The sequence below is a fragment of the Pyxicephalus adspersus genome, chromosome 3, assembly GCF_032062135.1.
Source record: "Pyxicephalus adspersus chromosome 3, UCB_Pads_2.0, whole genome shotgun sequence".
In the NCBI taxonomy this organism is placed as follows: Eukaryota; Metazoa; Chordata; class Amphibia; order Anura; family Pyxicephalidae; genus Pyxicephalus; species Pyxicephalus adspersus.
This window is the reverse complement of record NC_092860.1, coordinates 23447321-23474175: the sequence shown is the minus strand read 5'-3', so window position 1 is coordinate 23474175 and position 26855 is coordinate 23447321. Positions and strand designations below refer to the sequence as shown.

The window sequence follows — 26855 nt, the reverse complement described above, 5'->3', positions numbered from 1 at the left end:
ACTAAATGCAAAAGTAACTTAAAGCTATTCCAAAGTCTATATTTCCCAAGAAATATAAAATGCCATGTGAAAATCTCCGGATTAAATCTAAATCTTGCAGAAAAATTGGTTATAAAAATTAAAAAAAAAAGTGTAACAAAAGAAATAATGCAAAACAGATTGTATATGTGTGTGTATATATATATATATACACACATACACACACACACACATACATACATATACACACACATACATATACACACACACACACACACAAGCTAACTGAAGATCTATATAGGTGAATTAGAATCTTTTTAAAATCTTTCCGCAGGAGATCCCTCTAAGGATGAAACAGAATACAATTGAATTTTCCAAAATGACAGGCCATCCAGTTTTCTCATTTTGCAATCATCCAAAATAATAAATATTATAAATATAATTCATGTGTGCATTTTTCTGATAAAACGCATTTGGAATGTTAACAAAAAGTGTTACTTACTGTCCCGAATAAAGGTATCTGCAAAATATAGCGTGCGAACAAATCCAGTGAAGGAATCCTCCGCTGATCGAGCTTCAATTCTTCGCTGCACAGGAGCCAGTTCCATTTCACGCAATGCCTCCTGTTCAAACCGTGCATTTGCTTCCTGTACCTGACATCAGACAGAAGGATGTCAGAACACTTTTACAGAATGTACATTAACTAAATTCACCAACCAATTTATCTGAAATATGCAGTGAAATGTCTTACCTTTGCTGCAGCTCCTTCTCTTCTTTTATTGACCTGACTTCTTCTCATACGCCTGAAGGACTGGCGCAGAGATTTTTTCAGTGACTTTACTCTAGATAAAGGACCTTCCAGAGCTAGCTGATCACTAGCATGCAGTGTACACCTGTAAGTTTAGAGAAATACCAAAAAATAAAACATTTATTATCTCAAAAAAAAAAACAAATAACTGTCCCATCATGACAAACAAACAAAGAAGGCAAATCTCTCTTTGGAAAAATAGGCATCAATAAAAACTTCAGTAGAGACCAAATGTGAGATCAGCTAGAGGGAACCTACTTGTCAAGATTGCTCAAATTTTATGAGTAAGTATTACAAATCCAATATACACTTTGGTCAAATAGTAGAACCCCTGAAACACGTTCTGTGAGAAAACAGCTGACCTTTGGCCACAACTCCTGGGGGAGTGACCAGAGGATGGGTTCACACTAGCACCAGTCATAGACATTTACCTGTTCAAATGCACCATTGCGCTGCTAAACACTAGGGGACATCCCAAATATTTTATAAAGCACGGTACAACCTCTAACAACCACTAGGCATTTTTAAGGCTGTCTGCCATGTAATTCGTAAATATCCAGGAACCAGGTTGCTCATGTACCTAGTGTTTCTTTTGCCTGGTAGCTGTTGGTTGATTAGAGGGTTCAGTCTGATTAGATGGCCATTTAACATTGCTTTTACATCTGCCTAACCTGCAGCCAACTGAATGCCAGAAATTAATGTCAGTCTGAATGCTATAAAAGAAATGCATTGTAAATTTTTACACCAGGCATTTTCCCAGTTTACTTAAACACAAAAAAACATACAGTTTTGATGCACGTTAACCTAAGGTTAACCTAACCTAGTCATGTCATATTCCCTCCATGATGCCTAGGATATATCAGAATGTCAATTGTATTACTCTGTATAGGCAAAAAAATTTTTATTACCATTAATAAATTAAAATAAATTTAAAAAAAAGTCTATATCCCTCTATATCCCCTTAATTAGGACAAGTGTGAAATGTCTTAGGCCCCCCATTCTTCCAATTACCATTTCTGTCCTAGTAAATAATACATGACCTTCAAAATAATTGAAGGATTATTAAAGTTTACCAATAGTTCTATTCACAATACCACAGCAACAATATATAGTTGTAAGAAAATCGCACAATCCTTCTTTCGCCATTAATTAATAATATGAATTTGTGAATATGTCCAATGCAACCCTCTTTTCCATTATGTAATATACTATTTTACACTTTTGATGAAGACTGTAGCTTTTGTTTGGCCATATTGCCTTTGGGATGTTGGAAGTTAAAACAATTATAGGGAGTGATCAGAGAAAAAAATACATTTTGTTTTTGGTGGAAAATAGAGATCAAAAAATTGGACCAGGAACCTAGCCATTGCCCTTGCACTTACTTCACCATTACTTGTCGTCGTTGCTGAAAATCATATACTCCGAATCCGTGACTGGTCCCAAAAGCCATCAGCTTCCATTCAGAATGCAGAATTAGGGAAGTGACAGCAGCTGGTGGCTGACATTGTACCAGCGAAAAGGGCTGAAATCCAGGAGGGAAACGCACTGGGTCTTCCCTTGCATGAAGCCGCTCATGTCCCTTCCAACGATAGCCTTCCTGTTCTTGTAACAAGTCCACCACAGTCTGTTCCACCACTTGCTGTGCAGCCTCATCATTTAGTTCCAGAACAAGAACCTGACATGTAGGGTGACCCAAATTAGAAGATTATTGTTCACATGAGAAAGATTAACAAGAGAAAATTAAGCGTAAAACTTTACCAATTTGTAACCCTGTGTCAGTTTTTTTTTTTTTTGTAATTTGTTCCCCATTTGGGGTGATCTTTCTTCCTGTGTGGTCACCGCGATATAAAGTCAGGTGAAGTATCCACAACAGAACAGAAATCAAAACCCTGACCGAAGTTATTAACCCTATAAAAAATGTTTTCGCTAGAAGGAACACAAATTGACAGGATGTTTGCTTCTCCTGAAACAATGAAGTCAAGCCTTGTGGGGGATTGAGGAGAAGATGAACCCTAGTTCTGGCCAGATTTTACAGCTTAAAGAACCACCCAAGGACCCCTAAGCGGTACAACCTTGAGTGTACCATTTTAGCTGGACTTGACTTGCCATAACAAAACATATAAAAATTTTCTCTGTAGTTTTGTAGCAAATAGATAACACAGTATATTGACTATTGCAATAATGACACCAAATGTAGCAGAACAGCAAGTTCTAGGTATTGTAATGTAATCTGACCTGTCCTGCAGTTCCAGCAACTGATAAGTAGCCACTAAATTTACACAGGTAAATTTTCTGAATTCCCAGACGAGGATCATCGCTGTATGGGTCAAAGCAGCCAACCTGTGAAAAAAAAGAGAAGATACAGAACATAAACATGACATAAAATAGGAATCAACAAAAGAGACATTAAATGTTAGGAACTTACTTTTCGAAGTGGAGGCCATTCTTCTTCCCCATGGGAATTTAGATTATCATTTGGGTCAGAGTCTGTCTGAAAAACCCCAACTGTGCTCATCTTGTACAATAGCTGGAGGCAGACCCCAGAGGCATCCCAGAATCGCACAGTACCATCTTCATGTCTAAGCAGGGTAAATGTAACAGATTTGTAATGAAAAATAAAATATAGTCCAGACTTTATGCGGACTCAATTCCTACCTACATAATATTTTATGTAGTTGCTGGGGGGGGGGGGGGGATTAAATGATAAGTACTATAGAGTATCATTTAAGCAACAGTTCTGAGTCTGCTGACAATATATCTACAGCAAAATCACCCAGTAGGAGTTTCAGGGCTTTAGGTTGTCTACACAAGAGAGGTTTGGCAGATAAATGCCATGCATAAGATATGTTACATTCACATATATTCATATCGAAAAATTATCAGTTTAATAGCAAGATCTTTTAAGCCCAATTAAAGCCGAAACTGAACAAGGGAAAATGCTATGGGTGTAAATTATAAGTAAACTATAATGCTTTCAAACGGTTACCACCTACTGCCTCTGAATTTCAAGTCCTACAAAGAAGATGTTTTTCTTGCCCAGCTTATATTAGGACAACACTTAAAGCCACCCCTACAATGGACATGGGATTTTCTAGTCCTTTGCCTGTTAGGATGTGTTGAAAGGCTTTGCATTATCTGGAACTAGTAGATCTTTGCATAACAAGGAATTTGTTATGGGTACTCACCCTGTAAGCAGCAAGTCCCTTTGAGGTGCAGCTGGTGCCATGTCTATACCACCATCAACTGGCCATGGCTGTAATGAAAGCATATAGGTGATTTCCTAGTTACTGTAATAGTAGGTACAATTCCATTCATTTCTTTATATTTCACTTTAAATGTATATAGGATTTGTAGTCACTGACACTGATGCTAGACCACATAATCTGCAACTTTTATGTCACATTCTCCCTTACAAAGGGAATTCTACAAGTGATGCTTAGACAGAACAGAGTCTAATCAGCAGCATCCAATGTATGGATTACACTAGGCAGAGATCCTGTGACCAATTTATCAGCTCATTATGCAATTAGAAAAGCAGATACATTTCTAAAAGTGTTTCTATCCAGTTACAGATGCAGCAAGAAACCATATTTTATATTTAGGTAGGCTGACCTCTCCTACAAAAAAGTATTGCTTGGCTGATTCAGTGCCATCTATAAATTTCGATCCCCTGAACAACAAACATTTTATAAGCATCAGGGCTAAAATTACTGAACGCAAAGATACTTTTTTGAATAAGCAGTTTGTTTTTGACAAGCTTTATTTTAACATACCAAGTAAAAGAGGACAAAACGTTAAAACCTCAGTATAACAAAATATTCCACAAAATTTATGATCAAATTTCCTATTACAGGAAACTGTTTCCTGTAATAGGAAATTTGATAATAAATTTTAATAGCTTTTAATGTAAAACAATAGTTACTAGGTCACCAGCTAATACCCTAGTATTTCAACATACAGAAATAGAAAAAAACCTTACCATGGTAGAGTAATGAGTGTTTTGTTTCCTGCCCGCACTTATTATCCTCTCCCATAGTTTCAGTGGAATAGAAGAGATATGGTGAGAACAAGTGATTGCTGAGCAGTGTAGTGACACAAGGTAAGGGCACTGTATTACTGGCCAGCCAGGTGTCTGTAGATCAATGGCTACCAGCTCCTCCTCTGCAAGCACTAGAAGGGCACGAGGGTCATCATATTCTGCAACAAAAATAAGTAATCCAATCAACAGGAGGCAAAAAACACATAATATGCAATGAAATCCAAGAATCGCCCCCCCCTTATGTATAGTACTTCATAAAGGTTGGTAAATATGAAGTTAACATTGTAGTAGCAGATTTACAAATATAAGGACATTCCTGTTTTGTACTGTAAAAGTAGCAAAAGATAAATATCAAATATCAGAATGGTCCCAAATATTAATCAGGCACCAACCCAATTTCTCACTTTATATTACTTTTATATACTATTTTGCATTAAAGAAAAAAACGTTATTGGACTGATTCGGCTGGTCACTACCTTGCACCAACAGGTTTTCCTGGATCAAAGTCTGGATCCATGTTTGAATAGAACTAAAACCATTTTAAAATAATCTGTGCAGTGTCTGTTACTAGCTTCCCTTTTCTTGCTTTAACTCATCCCCTCCCAGCAGGGGTTCCTAAACTTTTTTTTTTGAAAGACTCAAAATAAAAGTTGTTACCAAATATTGGCAAAAAATGCACACAAATAACAAGTAACAATAGCCATATAATTAAGAAAATAAATCAACACATAAATGCACATTAATTACCCACTGCAAAATTGTACCCAAATTAGTAGCAACATACTAGCTAGCTACCCACAACTGGTGTCTTACAAGCCGATTTTGCTTTAATGGCTGAGCCAATAACACCGTTTCCTAAAGCTTTCCCTGTTGCCAATAATTACTTGGGTTTGCTTTCATGCCAAGGGTGTTTGTTTAAAAATGCATTTTTTAGCTTTAAGGTTTCCATCACCAAGAACTTCCACACAAAGAACCCATGGCAGACACTCTTCTCTATTTCTTCAAGCTTTTGTGAAGTAAAGGTTAACAAAATCCTATTTGTATTTTCCTTTATTAGTAGACTACTCAACTAGTCCTCTGTACCCCAACAACCTAGCAATCCAGCCCGCCAGCCACACATCCTCTAGCTCTCTATACAGGTCATTTGTTGTCATTCATGATTTCACACTTGGACATTGAGTCCAATAGAAAACCCATTATAAGCATGTTTGTAACCTTATTATCTAGTTAGTGAAGTCTTGTCTTTAAGGATTTTTCCTTATTTCACAAAATCTGGCACCTAGCCATACAACCCAGATAACATACTATTGACATACTATTGAGTCATGATTACTAATTAAATTAAACAGGATAGCTCTAGAAGGACAGGAGTTAGGGAAAACAGTAATACACCTCACCATTTTTCACTAAAACAGAATAAACCATTTTTCCCTTTTGTGCCAATCTTGGCATAAAACATTATACTTCTACAAAGTTTCTAGGTTACTCACCAGCAGAAGGGTCGGCGTTAGCAATCACCATATGGTCAATAATTCTAGAGGTGAAGTCAAATGCCACTTGCTGACTGCCATGAACAACTGAGATGCTATGTCGATCCCCATAACTTGCCATTGGCATGCCTCCTTGTAACACAATATACGGTGACCTAAGCAAACAAAATATACCATTATGGGTCATTACATAATCGCAGCCTGCATGAAAAGAAGCTACTTAAAGGATATGCACATAACAACTGGTAACTTCAAAGCTTACCCTCTACGTGATGTGAGCCAGGTTATTTTACTGATTGCCTTGCAGCGAAAAGGACCTGTAAAAAACACATAGGACGTGTTCAGTCCACATCTTGTTTTTATGTAAACCCAATCCTTGGAGCTCCCATGATGGACTTACCATATGGCACTTTACTCTCCATAGGAGAATGTTGGACACGTTCCCCAGTTGCATCCCACTGGTTGTATCCTCCATCATTATGACAGCTTATAATTTGCTGAGCATCTCGGCACCAGAATACATTTTCTAGTTGCTGAGGGAAAACATCAGAAAATGTATTAATTCAGTTCTACCAATTACAATTTACACATGACAATAAAAAGTCAAGTTACAAGATGGCACCAGTGGAAGTACATAGCACTAAATCTCACTTGAAGCTCAAAGTCCAGTTTAGAGTTCTCATCAGGACAGAAAGTAACAGCAGCCTCTCAGAATAAAGAAAAGAAACAGCAGTCTGCCCTCTAGTTTGTTGACTGTTACCCTTTAGTTACCCACTCCTGCAGGTAGCGGCAAATTCCAAGATTAAGAGAGAAATATTAAGAGCTTGTTCCCATTAGTGTTGCATTAAGAGACGTGGTTCGTACAGGGGACGTGCATTAACGTACAACCTTTCAACGCACAAGACATGTACTGATGTACAGTGTTGCATTTCATTCTTAATAGCTTTAAAAAAGCAGTATTAATTACTTTTTTATGAATGGTCAACTGAACGCAATACATGGCAACATTTGCAAAAAACACAGCACACAGCCATAGAGGTAACAGTCTCTTGGTTCATCAGAAAAGTGGGTGAATAGTGAAAAGAAACTTTTTTTTATTATGACCGGGGAAGTGAAAGAATATCATTCAGGTTATTGCTGTATACTGTTAGGGGACTGTCTCCTTATTTTTAATCTCCCATAGAAGTGAAAAATGCCCCCGATAGGATTAAAAACACTTTAGGGATACCTACAGATACAGATAGATAGTTTCAGTGTCAAAAGTACCCTTATAAACATTTTACATATGAAAATTTCTGTTCATAAATACTGCATACTTATATTTTTCCTAGCCGTTTGCACAGGGTGATTATATTTAATAAAGTGAAGTTCTATATTTTGTTCTACTTATCTCTTTACCTGTGTGCCCAGGAAATGCTGTACACTGCGTCTGCTTGAGGTATCCCATGCCATCATAAGGCCACGACTGTAGCCAATAAGTATGATAGCTGGGTTCCTTGGGTGTTCCTGTAAGGCTTCCACTGACTCAAAGGGACGTCTGTCAGCATAATCATTTGGAAGACTGAGGCCAGAGAAAGGTGAGTTAGGTTGAGTTTCTCAATACATTATAACAAAATATTCTCAGGATCAGAAGAACTTACCCCTGTAATGCCACATCATGTGTAACTGTCTTTTCTTCTACTACTTGCAAGTTTGGTAAAGAGATGGTGAAGACATTGCCTCCCTCTGTACCCACATACAATCTTTCACCAGACGAGTGCGCTAGCAGCACCTTAATTTGTGTTACACTAGGGGGTGAACTGTAAAAAATAGGAATACAGATCAATCAACATTTTAGAGAAGGATCAGGCAGCAGAACAAATAAAGGTGTGTTATACCACAGGAATAGCAGGTCTGTACACATATGCATACAAGCTATACTGCATATGAAAATATTATCGTACAGATTTTTATGGCAATTATATAAATGTCCTAATATACCAAATGAGGACACTTTTCTCCCCAACACATTTATAAAACCAGCAATCAGCTGAAAGGGTTACTAATATTACAATACCACCATTTATGAGCATTGTAGTGGCAACCACCACAAAGTGGCAAATGCATTAGAGGACAGAGGTCCTCTAACAACCTGTCCCCCACTTTAGTAATTAGCAGTAAGTTGCAGCAATAAAAGTCAATGGGCTGAATACTGTTACTTGCTATAGTGGTATCTGAAGCTAGAACAAGTGTTAAAAAGTTACTCCATTCAAGTTGACATCAGCTTTCCAATTATAAATCGACTTGTAGAAGCCTGATGGACATTAAAGAAGACTAGCTCCCATTTTAAATATGGCACATATATAGGTGGTGATCATGTTCTAAAACTTCCCTGTGGACTTTTTATAAACTGGCTACTTAGAGGACAATAGAAATGGCAAATACTACGCACCCTGGAGGTCCACGAAGGGTAAACTTCTTCTCCTCTTGCAGCTCTGAGCCTCCATCATGCTGTTTGAAGGACCATAAGTGGAGGCTGTTGTCATCCAGCAATGTGACAATTTGGCACTAGAGTATAGAAAAAAAAAAAGTCACTAAGCTTTAAGGGATTCCTACACAAAAGGAAGAAACTGGACATGTCAAACATAATTCTTATAATACGTACATTGCAGAAATGTTATTCCCAGAAATCTATTTATGTCTTTAAACTTGTTCAAACAAACTGAGAAGCAATGAATTTCTGCAAATGTATCTTATTCATATAAAACTAGTTATTTCCATGAAAAAGACTGACAACTTATCTATCAACTGGCTATTCAAAATTTTTGAGATTGAGAAAACATTTACCTTGTTATCTCACCAAAGAATACCTGTACAGTTTTTTATATTGCGTTCTCTCTCAGGTCGTAGCTCTCTAACAAACCTTAGATCACTCAGTAAATAAATATCTGTAGCCAGTTGGAAAAGGAGGAATACTATCACTGCATACAGGCAGACCGAAAACACACTACCGATGAGTTTTTGGGAGGTAAAGTAAATTTTTACACTGAGTTTTCACAGGGACACTTTGTTATCTAGGGACTGATAAAACGGCTGTGACATCAGAGAGCTTACAACAATTTCCATGCACTGGTATCATTGGAAACAGCACTGCAACACACCTGATTGGGAATAAAGGTGATCTTGATCACTGCATTATTCTCATCGTGCAAACCCATAAACTCCACTCCAGGACAACCGTAGCTGAAGGGGAAACTAGGTTAAGAAAATATTTGTTTTCTAAATAATCTGCATATGCAATATAATTACCACACACAGTCCCAATAAGCCACACAATCAGAAAATATTTACATAGACTCAGATTATGGCACTTGAGATGACATTCAGGCGTGTCATTTAGTGTCCCGGCTCAGGGAAAACATAGAAAATGAACCCTGCCACCGATTACACAGGCAAAAAATGACAGTGCAGGCTTCAATGTGTGGCTAGACAGAGAAGAATTTTTTTTTAAATAGTTGAAGCAAGGAAACAAGAGCCAGAGTTATGAAATAACACAAATTTTTCAACATATTCCCCCTGAGACAGATGCACTTGGTACAGCGTAGTTGCAGCTTTTCCAGACCATTCAAATAAAAGCCCATTGGTTGGGCCGCAAACCAGCTCTCAGCAGCATCTTTGACGTCAGAAATGTCCTCAAAACATTGCCCTTTCAGGTGTTTCTTCAAATTCGGGAACAGATAATAGTCCGAAGGGGCCAGGTCAGTACAAAATTCAATACACTCTAAATATAGACAATGCATTAGGCTACAGCTAACAAAGGATACACTTTGATGGCTCCCGATCGGGTTCCAATCGCCATGAGACGTAGAGAGTCACTGAACCCCAAGGCACTGGGCTGGTGGGGAAATCCATGTTCCACTGTCTGGTGAAACAGAAAAAAAAACAATTTTACTATATATAGCACAAACATTATACAAGAAAAAACCAATATAGTAAAAAAAGCACTGCAAAACTTGTCATATTTATTACTAAAAAAAGGGCTACAAAATAATGTAAGACACCCAGTTATAAACTAAATAACAGTTGCAGGCTTTTTTTTATCCTGCCACAGAGAATCAAAACCGTAGAAGCAAGAATGGCACACATGACTGATACAATCTAAAGCAAGCATTGGGATATATAACCTTTAATGCTTTTATTTCTATTTTCCTATACACCGTCCCAGCTCATTTACTTGTGTGTGAACACTGCAGTTTGCACTACTGACTTTTGTAGACAACAGTAATATGGGCCAAAAATATACATACTGCAGATTATTTTTGCCAAGACAAGAAGGTGAGGATGCATCTAAGGAAAAAAAAGAAAAAAAACACACACACAAACACCACTGGATTTTCCCCATACTTTATTGTTGTAAAGACCCTGCAAGTATGGAAATATACTGTTGATCTGCCAGAAAGGATTGCCTCTTGTGGAACAGAAAAATACAACATTTTAGTGAACTTACTAGCCAGCTCTGTGCTGCTTACTGTTCTCCTTGCTGGAATTTTTTTGACATGAAAGCAAAGCCCTGCCACTGCTATGATGATCACAAGGCACAGTAAACCAGTAATGAGGAAGGATTAAATACAATAAAACCTTAGAAGATACTAGTTTCAGTCCTTTACTCTCTGCCTGCTTCTAAATATATTTTTTTTCTGGAAGAAACACTGTGCATCATATAAATACCAGCTTTATTTATCTGTAGAAGGTCGCTGGTAATAATGTTTGAGTGGTTAAGTGTAAAATAGGCTGCCAGCAAAATTCACAGCAGACAGCTGAGTCTACATAAAACACAAATTAACTACCCTCCCACCCAAGTAATCTTAAGCAGTGAAGTGAGCCTTGTACAAACACTCAGAACAGAAAAGGAAAAACATAAAAATAACAGACAAGCTGTGAAAAAAACATCCTAATACACACAACTGGTATCAGAGTACAGACGTATTTTTAAAACCATTTTCTGCCAATATGTTAACAGCAGCAAACATTTCTATTTCATTAATAGATTTTATCTCAAATGAACTGGACCGACATGTCAGTCTGCAACTCGACTATGCAACTTTTTATTTGCTACTCCGCACATTGTAGAAGCATGTTGCTAAGTATTAGGTCTCCAAATAAAACAACAAACTACAAAGGTATGACACATAAAAAAGGATATTTGAACTCAGAAGTCATCACACAATATAATAAAAGTTGAGCAATGAGTCAGATGACTGACAAAATGCACACAAAGCATCTGTCACCTTAAAACAGCTTGTACATTGCAGGGATTGACTTACTATATAAACATTTTCACTTAGATTGTCAGTATAAACATGAATGCCACGGCATTATGCAAAAGTCATTTTAGGTGCAGTCGCGATGAACAATTCAGGATTTGTGTTTAACGATTTGACCATTTTGACAGGGTAAGTGTTGAAGATGTATGTAAACGAAAGGAATACACCACTACTAATAGAGAAGTAAAGCACAGTAAATAGAAAATGTTCGCTTATCCTCCCCTCCAACCCTTAGGCTATGTTCAGACAGGCAGTTGAAAAATTGTGTGTTAACCAGTCCCCAATTTCAGCTTCTACACCCCAAGGAGCAATCATGAGGAGGTATTAACAAGCACATATGTGAGTTTGCAGTTTAATTTTCAGACTACATGTCACCAAGGATCATGGGTTATCCATTGGCCTATAGCAGTGTTTTTCAACTTTTTTGAGCCACGGCACATTTTTTTACATTGAAAAAAATCCTGCGGCACACCACAAATCAAAAATGTTACAAAATGACACTCTGTAGCTAATTTTTTTGTCTCTAAGAATGAACAAGAAAACTATGTTACCTACTGCCACCCACTGACATGGAAGAGTATTACATTACTCTGCCAGTCACTACAGCACAGACACTCGACAATGATAATTGGATAATTTTCCACGGTACACCTAAAGATCCCTCATGGCACACTAGTGTGCCGCGGCACAGTGGTTGAAAATCACTGGCCTATAGAACGCTTTCAACTTCTACTAATAATGTGTTAAAAGGAAGGCTCTAACAAAGAAAAGTTTTTTTTTTTAAGTTTGGCAACTCAAAATGTATTGATTTTTTTCACACAAGGTTACAAATTATAAGTTCAAAACAATAGCATGTAAAACAGTTCCAAGAATACAGTAGATAGGTCAATCCCCAAACTTAAAACCAGGGTGTTGACTGAAAATATAAGTTTCCTAGTATATCAACTTAAAAAAACAGAAGCTAAATGATCTTTTTCCCCGATGCGTTTCACCTAATGGCTTCTTCTGGGGTAATTATGTAGAACAAATTTAGCCGATACCGCGGATATAGATAAAAAAAAAAAAAAAAAAGAGTACAACAACGATTTAAAACAAGTAAAGCTTTAGATGCAGATCAATTGGTACAATACAAGGGTATATATAGCAAATCCTCTGATATAAAGTAGATGGTGTTTGTGGGGTTTTTGGCCAATCTTAAGGGAACAATATGGTATGAAGCCAATCTATCTTCTGAGGGATTTATTTTCTTTTTCTTATCACTATTCTCGGAAAGAGTTCCATTCAAGTCTTCGAAAGTTGCTCAGTGTCTGAACAATCTGAGGCAAGGCAACTTCTAAAAACTGCAACGCAAAGATCTAGCTCACCAAATTTGAGTGTTTTTTCCATAGGGAATAGACATGACGAATATCCCAAACCTGTTGAGTGCTGAATGAAAGCTGCAGAGAGCGCCTCGGAGGTGTTTGACCCAGATTCTGCAGTGTATGATGCAGAGAGGGGCACAGATTCCTCTATTCCCCCATTAGGTCTATTGACCATTACCACTTCTATTTGGCTATTAATACATACAATGTGAGGCTTTTGAGGCTTTTAAGACCTCTGCACTTTTTAGTGCAATTTGAAACACCTTAATCAGCACCAAGAGCTCAAGTAAAGCACTGTGTATAATACAATGAGACAGCTCTTGTCTAATGCATTCAAAGGATAAATATTTTTAGACCAGGTATCTTTTATACTGCCTCTATGCATGCCACAAAGTCCTAACTGCATCCCACACTTGCAGGTCACTTGTTCCATTTCTATTGTTGGGTCAATACACACACAGCAGCTCCAGACAAAACAAGTTCCACCTAGCCCTAGGGATGAATGGGGGACAAATATGAGCAGTGGGTATAGGGGGTCTTTTATGCAAAAGGCTGTGCAGCACCAGATGAGGGTCACATAGAGGAGATTTTTAGAATGGGGCTGATGGCAAGTACTTAGCAATAAGCTTTACATTAAAGGCAATAGAGAAGTTTTTTGTTTTTTTTAAACTAATTCGGTCCTTGTGTATTTTTGAGACAGTCACTAGCAATCTTTAGAGAAGAATGGTACTGCAGCCAAAAACATCATACCTGTATTTTTTACATATACAGAAAATACATGCTACATATGTTATAAAAGATATATGCTAGAGAGTGAAAATACTGCTGCAAAACTTGTTCCCCCAATGAAGCAGAAAACTATCATTACATCCAGACTGAGCCTGCCTTCTTGAGGATATAGTCACATTAATCTGTATAGGTGTCATGCTTTGTTTTCACCTCCTAACATAATCATTATCTCATTCACACACATAAAGACCCTGTAATTGTGTCAGTGCAACCAGCATTGCTTAAGCTGCGTACACACGTGCAATAATTATCGCTGGAAAAGAACGACTAACGACCATTCGTCCGATAATCGTTAACAAATAAAGTGCACAATGACTCCTATGAATGAGGATTGTCGCTGGAAACAAACAACTATCCCAGTAGATCTGATTGAGCGACGACTGTTCCCAATCTATTGTGTGTACGGTCGTTCAGTGATCATGGATGGTTATGCACATGTCACTTCCTGCATCGTTCAAACGATTGTATCTAGCATGTGTACATTATTGGTGGATTATATTTGAACAATCGTATCGTTACAGCATGTACAGAATTGTGCACAATATGATCGTTCAAAATAATCGTGCATATTCGTAAGTCGTTTGTTTTCTAATGACAATTACTGCACGTGTGTATCTAGCTCTAGCTCCTGAAAGCTGTACAATTCAATTACATGATAAGCTATAGAGTGCATTGTGTTCGACTGTGGCTTGTCTGACCTGAATATGAGAGACTCCCAGTAGTATTTAGTCACACTCTCTACTCCTTACGATATTATAAAGGTCTTCTGCTGGATGATGAACAATACCATCCTAATTAATGACCCATTTGCGTACCATACTACCCATTCAGGGATAATACCAAACCAGATCGCCGAGATCCCATGCACATTTTCATCTTTTAATTCACTAACAAGAAAAGCTGGTTTGTGTGCCAGCCTAAACTTGCCCATCACAAGCAAACAAATCGAGTCACTGCCAGGAAGGGCATGACACAGAGCTTGGCCACCAACTCCCATGACATTGTCTGATGTGCAGTTAACCCTTACTTTACTGACAGTTCAGTGAAATCCTCCAGACCATAAAAGGTTTACGGGAATGCCGTTAACACTCTATGGCATAAACCACTGCCACAGCAAGGGGTGTTCAGCTTTTGGATTTGTTTTCCCGTTTCTGCAGAGATGAAACAAGAGCTCTGGAATTCTGGAGGGCTGGCTTCTGGCTCAATGGAATGCAATGCAACTAAACCAACGAGGGTTCAGAAACACCACTGTCTCACTAAATAGACATACCTATGATTGTTTCTGCTCCTGAAACACCATACTGTAAATTTAAAACGGGAAAAAAAAAGAATAGTACCAAACAGTAAAAAAAAAGGTACCACGTAGATTGAAGAACTAATTTACAGACTGATGCATGAATATACAGCAAAAGTGAACTTTTCGTTTAGGATAGCATTACAAAATAGGTTGACCCACTAAATCATAAAGACTTGAAGTGTATATATAGAAAAATCTTACCTTCACAATGTCAGACTGATCTAAAATAAAGTTGGCCTATATAATACCAATTAGGTTAAGAGTCGAGTTAAAAAATCGGTGAATCTCTCATTCACTGAAACACTCTCCAATTTAGTGAATGTCAGAATCACTGCTTTATAACTAGACTACTTAGTGTATTTCATTCTGCTTTGGGGGAAATAATTTTACCAATAGCTTAAGTTTTAGAGTCACAGTTTTGTGGGAAAAATGGGTAAACCCACAATTGCAGAGACTTGTGGCTTTCTATTTCCATCTAATTACATGACTCCCATTAACCTGCTGGGGGATTCATTCTACTTCATTTAAATCACCTTGTTAAACTGAAACAAGTCCCGCTTGAGCCTTTCCCGCACAGAATCCTGACCGGAACGTAGGAAGCGTTTCATCTTTGCAGCTCCAGAGCTCAGTGCGGCCCTGCAATAAAAAGCAAGAGAAACAATTATAAATTTTGACCAATAAAAAAAGACACTCATTTATCAATATTTACTTGTTTATTATTTTTAAACAGTATTCATATAGCAACAACATATGACGCAGCGCTGTACATTAAATAGGGGTTGCAAATGACAGACAGATAGATACAGTGACACAGGAGGAGGCGAGGACACTGCCCTGAGGAGCTTACAATCTATGAGATTTTCTTTATATTTAAACACTGAAAAAAAAAAACTCACACATTGGAAAGTAATACAACTCCAGAGAACAGTTATATCCGAGGATGGTATAAAACATATAGAGCTGAGCACTGGTACGTTAATCATTAACAAGCAGTAGACAGCTGGGCACACTGGACCTTTGGCCTACCGACAGGGAGAAAGATTAACTACCTCCTTTACATAACCATGTCCAAAATCTGGAACCGTAAAATTTCTCATAACCATATTTCATGTATGAATCTCACATTCCCACCAGAGAGACATACCAGACAGACCGTTATCCTCCTTACTATCCAGTTATCCAGGAAGTGCTTAAATAAGCAAACTTTGCCTGTAATTAAAAGGAGGAAAGAAAGAATATTTTACTTTTAGAAGTGCAACAGCAATGCAGTGCTGAGGTTGTCTCACCATAGATGCTACACAATGGTTAAAGAAAGAAGCGATGTCTGGTATTTGGAGGAATTTAACAACTTGGCAACAATGGCAAGGGAGTGTGTATATGTCATCACAAATAGAGGACAACCCAAAGGGTAAGTTTGCCATAATATAGAAGAGTGCTCCAGAAGTCCATATGGTTTTATTTCAGGTTAAATCACATAAGCTTATATGTCCCATAATGAAATCATCTGGTGTTCAGACGTTGTGGTCACTTCAAGACTTCCTGGTCTTACACAGGAGTAAAAAATGACTTGGCTTACAAGTGTGTTATGTTGCAGCCTCAAAATGATTCAATTTTTGCTGAAGTTTTGCAGATCGCTTTTCAAAAAGGAATACAATTTGGCCTTTAATTGCTTCAGAGGAGCAACTTTAATTGCCCCTCTGTCAAACAACCAGAACACTTATTGGACTTTAGCTTCAGTAGCTTTAAAGTATTGCTTGTTAAAGGACCACAAAACCACAGTGTGTATTAGGAGCACACCTAGTTTCTTCTAAAAGTGTCAACACAGAAATGTAAGAGATCCTAAAGCAGAACTAAAGTTCCACATTACAGAATTGAAAGCAGGCAGGGTTTTTATTACAGAAGGAGCAGGCATTTAGCCTTTAGTAATAAAAGAAGCTTACTTTCCTGTTAACAATCTTCATTGTAAATACACTGAGGTGCACATGTGCAGCTCAATGCAGGATGCTGGCTGCGTAGACTAAATGAACTCTGAGACTGAATGAGTTTCATCATCCCTGCCTGGCCAATCAAGTTGGCTGAAGATCCGACACCCAGAAAGGGAGCGACAGAAATTAAGCTCCTGCTTTGAAATGAGGACAGGTGGGTGAAAGTGAAAAAATTAGACCAGGCAGGTATGTCAATTTTATTGCAGAATGAACATCAACTGTCCCTTCTGCAGAAAAGGAACTTACCAGGCCTTATTTTTTTTTTTAATTTAACATATAGTTCTCATTTAAAACCAACTTTTGCTTTGACCATGAAGGTAAGTTTTTCTATAATGTCATCCCCTCAATCATTATTTATTCACTGCCTACCGCACTGTTCACTCATAAGAAAGAGTGTGGATTAAGCCAAAATTAGGATAATATTCCATAGTCCGTGCAGTTTCCATGAAGTTACCTGTTGACCTTATCAGTTCCTGGTTTATCCAGACAATTCTGGTCTGGGGCTGACAACAGTCAGTCCCCGTCCTATCAGTGTATAATGTTTCAATAATTGTTGTCAGGACCGTGGAGTTAAGAGTGCTAAATCCGACTTCTTCTACCGAATAATTGCTTACGACTCCACCACCCTAAATGTTGTCGTCAGCTCCTCTAGCCAAATATTCACGGATCATGACGAGACACCTTAGACGCTTCATTTGTACATACGTACAAGAGTAGTAATTATGTGACAACCATTATGGTATTAAGCAGTTACCAAAGTGCCGTGATGACATTAGCAGTGCCATTACCTTACCATCAGTTATACAGTAATGGACTTTTCTATAGAAAAAGACAGCATACTAAATAGAGAGTCAAAAAAAGATTTACATATTACCTCATAAGTTCATTTTTTTCAAAATCATCTGTAGCTTTAAAGGTATGCACCATCAAAGTACAAATTTTTTTATGTTCAATAAAAGACCAAAAAAAATGGTTCTTGGTGGTGGCCTCAATCATTTTTCTCACACACACACACACACACACACACTTGTCACTTCTAATTTAACAATGTTCTGGGTCACTGTAGATGAGGACTGGAATTTTTATTCACTTTAGCTGGCACAGTTTTATTTAACGTTCTCCTTTGTCACTAGTGAAGTAGACGCATTCTGGCTGAGCACGTAAAGAGTCCTAAAAATAGGACTCCTCTTGTACAGAAGCTCTCAATCCCCCCACCGCCCTTCCACTTTAATTCCTGAAGCACTTTCTCCGCCATTACACAGTAAATATTTCTTAATTTACATTGGAACTACACACACTTTGTTTAGGATTCATCTTCTTTCTGTTTCTTTATGCACACAACGGCTCATTTTCATGTTAACATTTACTGTGGTTATAAACAATGTAATGGGCTCACAGGGAATAGAAAGTAGCACTTATCCTGTACCTATAAGCATTGTGTTAGGATATTAAAAAGTTAGTCCACTCAAAAGAGAACACATTTACCTTTAGACTCTGGTTGCTTTTGTCAATAGATGACCTAATATCAGTTGGGGATATCCCTGAGAATGTCATCCCCACCTATTCCACAGAGAGCTCACTGAAACCACTTATTAACAGAGCTAGCAATATTTAAATGAGAACTATGGACTACTGTAACCTCCTCCTCTCTGGTATTCCACTAACCCGACTCTCTCCTCTACAATCTATTATAAATGCTGCAGCCAGACTCATCCATCCTTCCCACCACTCCTCTTCTGCTGCATCTCTTTGTAGTTCTCTCCACTGGCTTCCATTTCACCTTAGAATCAAATTCAAGCTCCTGTGCCTTCAAATCCCTCCACAATTCTTGTCGCACTTACCTTTCTAATCTGATCGAAAAATACTCCCCACTAGCCGCTCTCTTCGCTCTTCCAATGACCTACTAATGACTTCTCTGCTCATAACCTTGTTACATCCTATGCTCCAAGACTTTTCTAGAGCTTCCCCGACTGGAATGGCTTGCTTTTACTTTCCTACCCGTCATCTTCTGTCTCTCACTACTTCCCACCAATCCATATCTCCTTTCCTAATGTGTGCCACCTCTTAGATTGTAAGCTTTTCAGGGCAGGATCCTTTCCTCTTCCTGTGTCATAGTCTCTATCTATCTGTCATTTGCAACTCCTATTTAATGTACAGCGCTGAGTAATATGCTGGAGCTTTATAAAAATGTTATTATTAATAAAAAGTGCTAGTAGAAAATACATTTTAAATTTTTTTTGTACACTTTCAGTTCAAAATATAATCTTGGCACACCTTGGGTGATTAATTACCTCCCATGAATGGCAGATACAGGATCATGACTGGGCCAAACAAGAGTGGCAATGAGGATTATTTTGGCACAATGATTTCAAAATACTTTCTGAAAAAGTATATTATTCTAAAAATAGACAATTCTTAGAAAGCAATGGCTAAGAGGTATGGGCAATCCTCTTAGAATGAGAAAAAGATGGCGGTAGGAAACCCCTATTAGGATAAAATAAGCTTGGACAGAAAGAACCTCTAGATCATAAAAGAGCTTGGTCTTCAAAAGGGATAAGTAAATGTGACTGGCAGGACAGAGCCACCAGCTCAGACTCATTTAAACCAAAGTAAAAGCAAGGAGAAAAGTCAAGGAAGAAACTTTCAGAGGAGCCTAAAAAAGACAGATGCCATGGTAGACATTAGAGGGACAATGTTGGCATAGAAATAATTGGCTTCGGCTGGCTGCCCACCAATTGTTTGGCACTTTTAACCAAAATCACAAAGCCTGAGATATAACCTCTGATGTTTCAATGTAATATGTGCCAAGCTTAACTGCAGAAGAATTAAAAACCCACACAACAGTCCTAGGAATACCTTGTGAGACTTGCACCAAGGAAGACTTTCCAACGTGATGACAGTCTTGCCCTTGTCATATATTAGGAGCCTGCTTTTCCAGTGTGGAAGTACAAAAATATTGGGAATCCCTTTCAGTTTGATTCTAGGTATAGAGCAGCCCTATACAGAGCTTGTGTAGAGTATCACGTCCATGGTAAGGATGATGGGGTCTGCTATAGGATCCCCTGATAAGGCCATGAGCCTGGGAACCCTCTGGTTGCAACAAAATTAGATCTATGCGTAGATCAGTGTAAAATTTGGCATATGCCAAGTTAAATTAAATCCTTCACATTTTTTTGGGTTATTTAATCCCAGTGCAGCCAATCAAATTTAGGAAAGATCCAAATCTGGAAGAAGACCAGGGGAGCACACAAAAATTGCTGGAGGTTAGGAGAGAATAGTTCCGTTTCTCTAAAGCGGAGTCAATCACCGTGTCTACTTCACAATTCTGTTGTCATATCAGAGCACCAAATTATTCTGTGTTGGCCCAGCTCTTCCACCACTCCCCTCCCTATATAAACCTATGTAGATGTTGGAGGAGGAGCAAAGAGGATCACAGAAACCGGTCATTTGAGTAATAGGTCCATGTCAAAATTCCAAAAAAGAAAAACAAATTCAACACTTCTAAATCCCAGAAATAGCATGGAAGAAGCCAACAGTGCCTTGGAGCTTATAATTTATAATAAAAAAGCCTGGGGTTGCCAACACATTTCTCTTAATAAGTAAGCCAATTTTAAATACCAGGTTTAAAATAGAAAAGCTATTTATTTTAACAATGGCCAATCGTCCACATTCCAAAAATTTTGAATCACTTTACCAAACTGAGTGTTGTTACATACTTTTACAACACACAAATACTTAACTCCTTTATTACTCCCGAGTGGCTCTTGGCTTTGCAGAGATATGCAACATACCATAAGCCAATGATACTGACAGATCACAAAGAATTTTTGAGTTGGTGCCAGCACAAGACAAATATATGTACACATAATTAATGAGTTCTGGCAGCTCTCCTCTGGCTCATACACCCTGCTGAGCAGCACTAGCTGTATATATTAAAGCACGTGGTGGCATGCTGACAGCAGAGGTTTCTGGGTGTGTGTATATTCTCAACAAGTGGGTGTAGGAACTGGGAGAAGTTACAGCTTTCGTGACCTGTACACTAGTCAGACTTGCATGCTAAAGGTTCATTTTATTCTTTAATTTCACAGTTTGACATAGTTACATAGTAGGTTAGGTTGAAAAAAAAAAAAAAAAAACCACACGTCCATCACATTCAACCATTAGGGAAATAAACATATCCCAGAAAAAAAATGAACATGGTCCAAAGGAAGGCAAAAAAAAACCCCTGGTACAATTTGCTCTAACAGGGGAAAAAAATCCCTACCGGATTCCATGAGGCAATCGGATGTTCCCTGGATCATTATATTTTTACTTTGTTAAGATTATTCTACTTTAGTGCTGCAAAATAAGTGCAATGAACGATCACAAGACCGATGATGAAACATTGCAGGTGAAAAGCACCTGCTCATTAATTCTGCAGGCAGGGCATTGAAATAATGATCAGACAAGGGCAAAGAACTTGGGAATGTGTAGGAGCCAGCAAACAGTACATTCCTGAGGCCTCTCATTGTGTTACTTTGAATGCTCTCAGTCCTTCAATGCTTTAGGGATCCAGTGACATTAAAGGAAACCTGTACCAGGAGAAATACAGGGGCTTTCATTCTTGAGCTAAAGGAATAAAAAAAAATTCCTTAGAGAGTTTACAGCAGAATGGGCTTTTTCAGGCAAGGTGGAATCTTTCTGAGTCACTGACCAAGAACAAGTATGCACATAAGAAATTTATAACTCCAGATCTGCATAGTTGTTTGACGTTTTAGACTTAAAAATATGAAAGCTTTGGCATCAGTATAACAGCAGGCACCTATCTCTTGATGAACTTATAAGATAGAAAAGCTCAGTCGAATCAATATCCTCTCTATATACCCTAACTTTGCATGCAAAAAGAATAAGAAGCTGCAACAACCATCTTAACTCACCTTATATGCTGTCTGATGGACTACAAGTATCAAGCCCTTCCCCCAAGCTCCCCCATGATGGGCACTGTGCCTGGCTCTCCCCTTCAGTTTTTTTTTCCTTTCGGTCATCTAGTGTCAGTGAGAGTTGCCAAGGGCATCGAGGAATGCCCACCTGACCAGACAGAAACTCGTACCCCGATTACTAGGAATCTGCATATTTTTTCCCCTTTTTTTACAAATGTTTTTTATGTATTAAGTAGTGGTGCCGCCTAGTTTTGTGGGTTGAAAACCAAGTAGTGAGGTTTCAGCTTGGGTAAATGTCAACAGATCTGCTTCTTCCTTGGTACAGGTGTCTTCTCAACCTCCAGGGTTTTTCAAAGAAAAAGCTGGGAGTTTGGATTTCTGCGAGTTGCTTTAGGCTCCAAATGGAATAAAACATGGATCCACTTGTAGAGGAGCCTGCATACTGGTCACACAGCAGCAGGCTGTGAGGGAATAGGGCAAGTAAAATCCCTTTTTATATCTCCCTAAAACCTTAACAAGCATTGGGCCCTTGCAGTGTGGGTGACCCATTGGGAGATTGTAAGGTGTTGAATGCATCTTCCCAACCACTAGCACAAATCCTAAGCGAGAGAAAGCTGCAACCTCGCTGCCCTAGGATTAACGTGGTAGAGATCTAACACTTAGACAACAGATGGAATGTCTATGGTAAATTTCTGAATCATCTCAAGATTTCTCATGAACATACCAGACAGAACTTGTCATTTAAGTAGATTTACTCAAATGTAAACTTAGCCATGTTATTAGTGTTGTAGAGATTAAAAGAACACAGAAGCTGAAAAACTTGCCTTCCTGGGAGAAATGCTACTCCAGCTTCCATTCAGTGCTGGATACACATCTAAAGGCCTAGACTTTGGCCACATGTTCTGTGCTGAAGGTGAAATAATAGATTGGACTGGTAGATCTCCCCTTCAGCAGATCACTTTTGACGGTACCACACATTTTTCACATTTAGAAAGGAAGACCCATATACTGCACATACTACATAACATATAAATAGTGTTGCTAAAACTGCTTACAGATCCCAAACCAACCTCCAAGACAAACCAAATACAAACTTTTTTTCTCCAAGAACCCACACATCCTAGCCATGTTATACTGTATAGGGGGCTGATCCCCTCTTTCTGCAGAAATCACAAGACCTCTGGCATTTTGGTCATCCCATTATTAGTATAGCAGCTTATATTTGTGTAGTATAAGGAAGGATTAGGAGTGCAGAAGCTGCATTTATTTGTGAACACAACCAAGAACTTCAAAGGCACCAAGCTTTGTATTACTGTGCCAACTCTGACCCTACAAATTGGTCCAGCAAGTGGCCCTGGCCATTGAAAGGCAATAATAAAGCTTTTTCTGGCACCTAAGTAGTAAAAAAACGTTTTCTTAAAGTTTGCTTTCTATGTGCCCCATTTCCTGACTCCATAATGTGCTGTGGAATGTGAGGTCATACTTCAATATTTAAGTGCCAATTCATAATACTGTGATTTGGTAACACATTTTTTTGATGAAGTGCCATTCCCTCAAAAGGCACCCCAAAGCCAGTATGCTGATCAAGTTGTGTTGTTGTTTAACAAAAAACATTGTCTTGTGTTGCCAGAAATAGTGCATGCACCATTTTTAGTGTGTTTTGGTGCACTGGGGAACCCACTCAAAAAGTGCCCGGGCCCTTATGCTCCATCACCCTGTAAGAACAGTAATAAAACTTAATACATTTTTAAACAATATATGTTTTTCTTTTTTTAGTTTTGAATACTGAGTGGGCAAAGATTAAAACGCTTAAGTTTTTTTACGCTTGGAAATAATCCTTTACCCCTTGTCTGGTAAAAAGCACCAGGAACTGCAGAAAGCTTGTAGGGCATAACTGACACTTTTTTTTGGCAGGTTAGGTTTAGAACGATCACTTTTTTGTTGTTAATGACTGTTTCTAGGTTGCAGACTATCCCTCACTTCCTGTTTGGTAAAAGGTTGTTGCAAGAACAGAAAGTTGGGGGATAGCCAGACACAGGTTCTAAACTTTGCTCATTCTATCCAAAACTAAAATAAAGTTTGAGGCATAGCTACATAAATTTACATTGCTCAGCCACCACTATGTCCTCTAATGTAAAGCCCTCTCACTTTCACCCACTTCAAAAAGTAAAATCTTCCTCAAACAGGAGGTATGTACACAGACCAGTAAATGGAGATTCATTTACACTGTCCACTATGCACCTGACACGATGACAGTCATTTTAAATTCCAATTACATTAGCAGTAGGTATATGTTACCATAGCATTGGTGGTAATATATGTTTATATGTTCAGGTAAAAAGATGTCGTTATATTGGGGGTTAGTGGGGAAAAAAAGACCCCCTTCACTGGTGGTCAGTGGAAAAGTACCTCCAATTATAGGAGCCCCATTGGAAAAAAGATCGCTATTCAGTGGTGGTAACTCTTTCCGAAACAAGAACTTCAGTTATCCTGACTCCTGCACACTTTGCCAAAACCGAGATACCCTGAAGCTGGCCAGGGTTATCAAAAATACTGAAAGTGTTTTTCATATGGCCACTAGGATTTGGGGGCTCATTGGGGACAGGGGCAGCCCCTCATCAGTCTGCATGGACTTCACAGTAGAAATTTTCACTTTGCTTAGGAATTAGCAGTGAAGACAGATGCTGGGAGTGCAACCAACTCAGGGTATATCAATAGATCAATATTGTGCTGAGAGCTGGCAGCCAGAGATCTGTCACAACCCATAAACGAGATATTGATGTCTATTCTGGTTTTCAGCCAAAATGGGAAACTGTCACCTCATGTCTACAGTATAAAAAAAAAAAAGCAATGATGAATTTTACCTACCAATATACACTTATTACTGGAAAAGTCCCACCACCAACTACACAAAGCACCCAAAAAGTTAAGCAATCTATTGCATTGGGGAGACTAACAGCTTTCAGAAACATGGAAAACTCTATGGGGCCAAGAGATACTTTGCAGATTGAGTCAGTATATTTAAACATTATATCGCACTTTAAAGAGGAGTAACACCGAAACCCCACTTTAACCTTTTGTTTTGGTAAAGAGGAAATAGGGACTTCTGTCAGTGTCCCCTTCTGGAGTTTTCAGAGGACGCCCAAGTGCTAAAGGAAATAAGCAGCAATAAGTTCAGAATGGCGGTGAGGTTGTGATGCGGTTGCCACCGGGAGCTGCACAGAATGGCTTGCTCCTGCCACAGGTCTTAACCCGCCCCTTGGGAAATTTCCCTATGGTAATGGAGGAGGTTGTTTTTGGCCACCTTGTGAACATTGTTTCATGTCTGTGACTCAGAAAGTAATTATGTCAGATGCAGTATGGAAACTCATATTTAAAACAAGGCTGGCAATGTCAACGTGGGGTCACTTCAGGCCCTGCAACATTACAAGTCCGAACAACTCAACCACACAACCCACACTGCAGAAGAAGCTGGTGCTCAGTCAGAACCATTTACTATAAAAGGGTATGTATAGTAAAAACATCTCTTGCTACATAGAAGTATAGAAAAGATAGAACTGCAGGTATTTTATTCCTTACTGCCTAAATTACACTGGTAGGATTCCCCTTCCTATCCTGGAGATTCTGCAAGAACAATCAATACAAAAGATGGTAATTCACCTTAGACAGTTGTCACTATGTGACCCCACTTGGTAATAACCAGCATCTCTTGTTCTGCACAGCATATTTGCATATTATGGAAAAGTTACCTGCAAAAAAGAACCCCTCCTGTGCTGCAATGTTATTACTCCCCTCAGTTGGTGGCATCCTCACCTGGTCTTTCTCCAGATCTTCATTGCGTGAAGAACAAGATCATGAAGACTGCATATCATGTGCTGTACATGAAAAAAAAGCATGAAAGCACTTTTTATTTAGCAGACTTTAGTTCCACTTTAAGGAACCAGCTGCCACTTATTGGTGCCTAGCACATAGGAGGAGCCTGATTTGGCAAATTAACTGTCAGCACATATTTCCTATAAAAAGGCGCATCACCTAGAAAAAAAAGAAAGACTTTTCTAGTATTTTTCCCACCCCTAGCCATAACAACATATTAGAATTATTACTCAGTATAACTGAGGGGAATATAAAAGCGGTCAGGACATACCAATAGTGGAAGGAAAGGAAGCCATGTCTACAGAATGAATGTGCACTTTGAGGACCTGCATGGTTGGGTAGACAAAACAACAGCATGGGTCAGGGGGATGGCTCTCAATTTATGACTCTTGACAGATAAATGTCACCCAGGCTCAAAGGACAGACCATGAATGGAAGGTAAATAACTCCTAGTGAAAAGGATCCTCACTGGGGAGGAGAGAAAGACAGGCAGGCCACTGAAAAGAAGTCTGGATTTCATATATTTTGTAAACTTGTAATGTTGTACTCTATACAGGATTTACAAATGATGGAGAGATTGTTAGAATGCAAGGTGCAGAGATAAGTACAGAGACTCTAGTGTGGAACATAAATGGCAGACAATTTGTTCTTAAGGAAAATACAAATAGTCTGATATGTCATCATGGGCGAAGCATGAAAATGCTTATGAACAAATCTCCATACAGTTGTCAGATTCAACATTGAGTATGTAAATTTCAGACCAAAAACATAACAAATTGCTGCTTACTAGGTTCTTAGATGTGATGGTTTGCATTAATTTCCTTTTCATATATTTATTTTTTTCTGGTGATCTTGCCAGTAACAACTTCTATAAATGGCCTCACATTTACGTAACAGTTGATACCCCGGGGCAAAAAGAGCAAGAACATCTTTGCAGAATTTTCCCCACATTCAGAACCCGATGAATTTACCAGGCCGATAACATTGTTGGAGAGAACACTGCAGAATGCCC

At 38.5% G+C, this 26855-nt stretch overlaps 1 protein-coding gene across 5 annotated transcripts in view; it reads right to left on the bottom strand.

Annotated features, from left to right (window-relative positions):
• Positions 1 to 26855, bottom strand: part of LLGL2 (LLGL scribble cell polarity complex component 2) — a 41961-nt gene that overhangs the window by 6184 nt on the left and 8922 nt on the right. For all 5 annotated transcript variants that reach the window (XR_011919739.1, XR_011919738.1, XM_072403935.1 and 2 more), the window contains exons 2-17: positions 15600 to 15702; positions 10120 to 10217; positions 9457 to 9538; positions 8748 to 8863; positions 7957 to 8115; positions 7715 to 7877; positions 6717 to 6849; positions 6579 to 6633; positions 6317 to 6471; positions 4767 to 4984; positions 3973 to 4040; positions 3213 to 3366; positions 3023 to 3127; positions 2170 to 2462; positions 731 to 872; positions 482 to 632 (exon numbers count right to left, since the gene is read on the bottom strand). Coding sequence is in view for 3 of the 5 variants with exons in the window: in XM_072403935.1 (XP_072260036.1) it covers positions 482 to 632; positions 731 to 872; positions 2170 to 2462; positions 3023 to 3127; positions 3213 to 3366; positions 3973 to 4040; positions 4767 to 4984; positions 6317 to 6471; positions 6579 to 6633; positions 6717 to 6849; positions 7715 to 7877; positions 7957 to 8115; positions 8748 to 8863; positions 9457 to 9538; positions 10120 to 10217; positions 15600 to 15674 (2167 nt within the window). In the remaining 2 variants the exon portion in view is untranslated. The remainder of the gene's footprint in view (positions 1 to 481; positions 633 to 730; positions 873 to 2169; positions 2463 to 3022; positions 3128 to 3212; positions 3367 to 3972; positions 4041 to 4766; positions 4985 to 6316; positions 6472 to 6578; positions 6634 to 6716; positions 6850 to 7714; positions 7878 to 7956; positions 8116 to 8747; positions 8864 to 9456; positions 9539 to 10119; positions 10218 to 15599; positions 15703 to 26855) is intronic.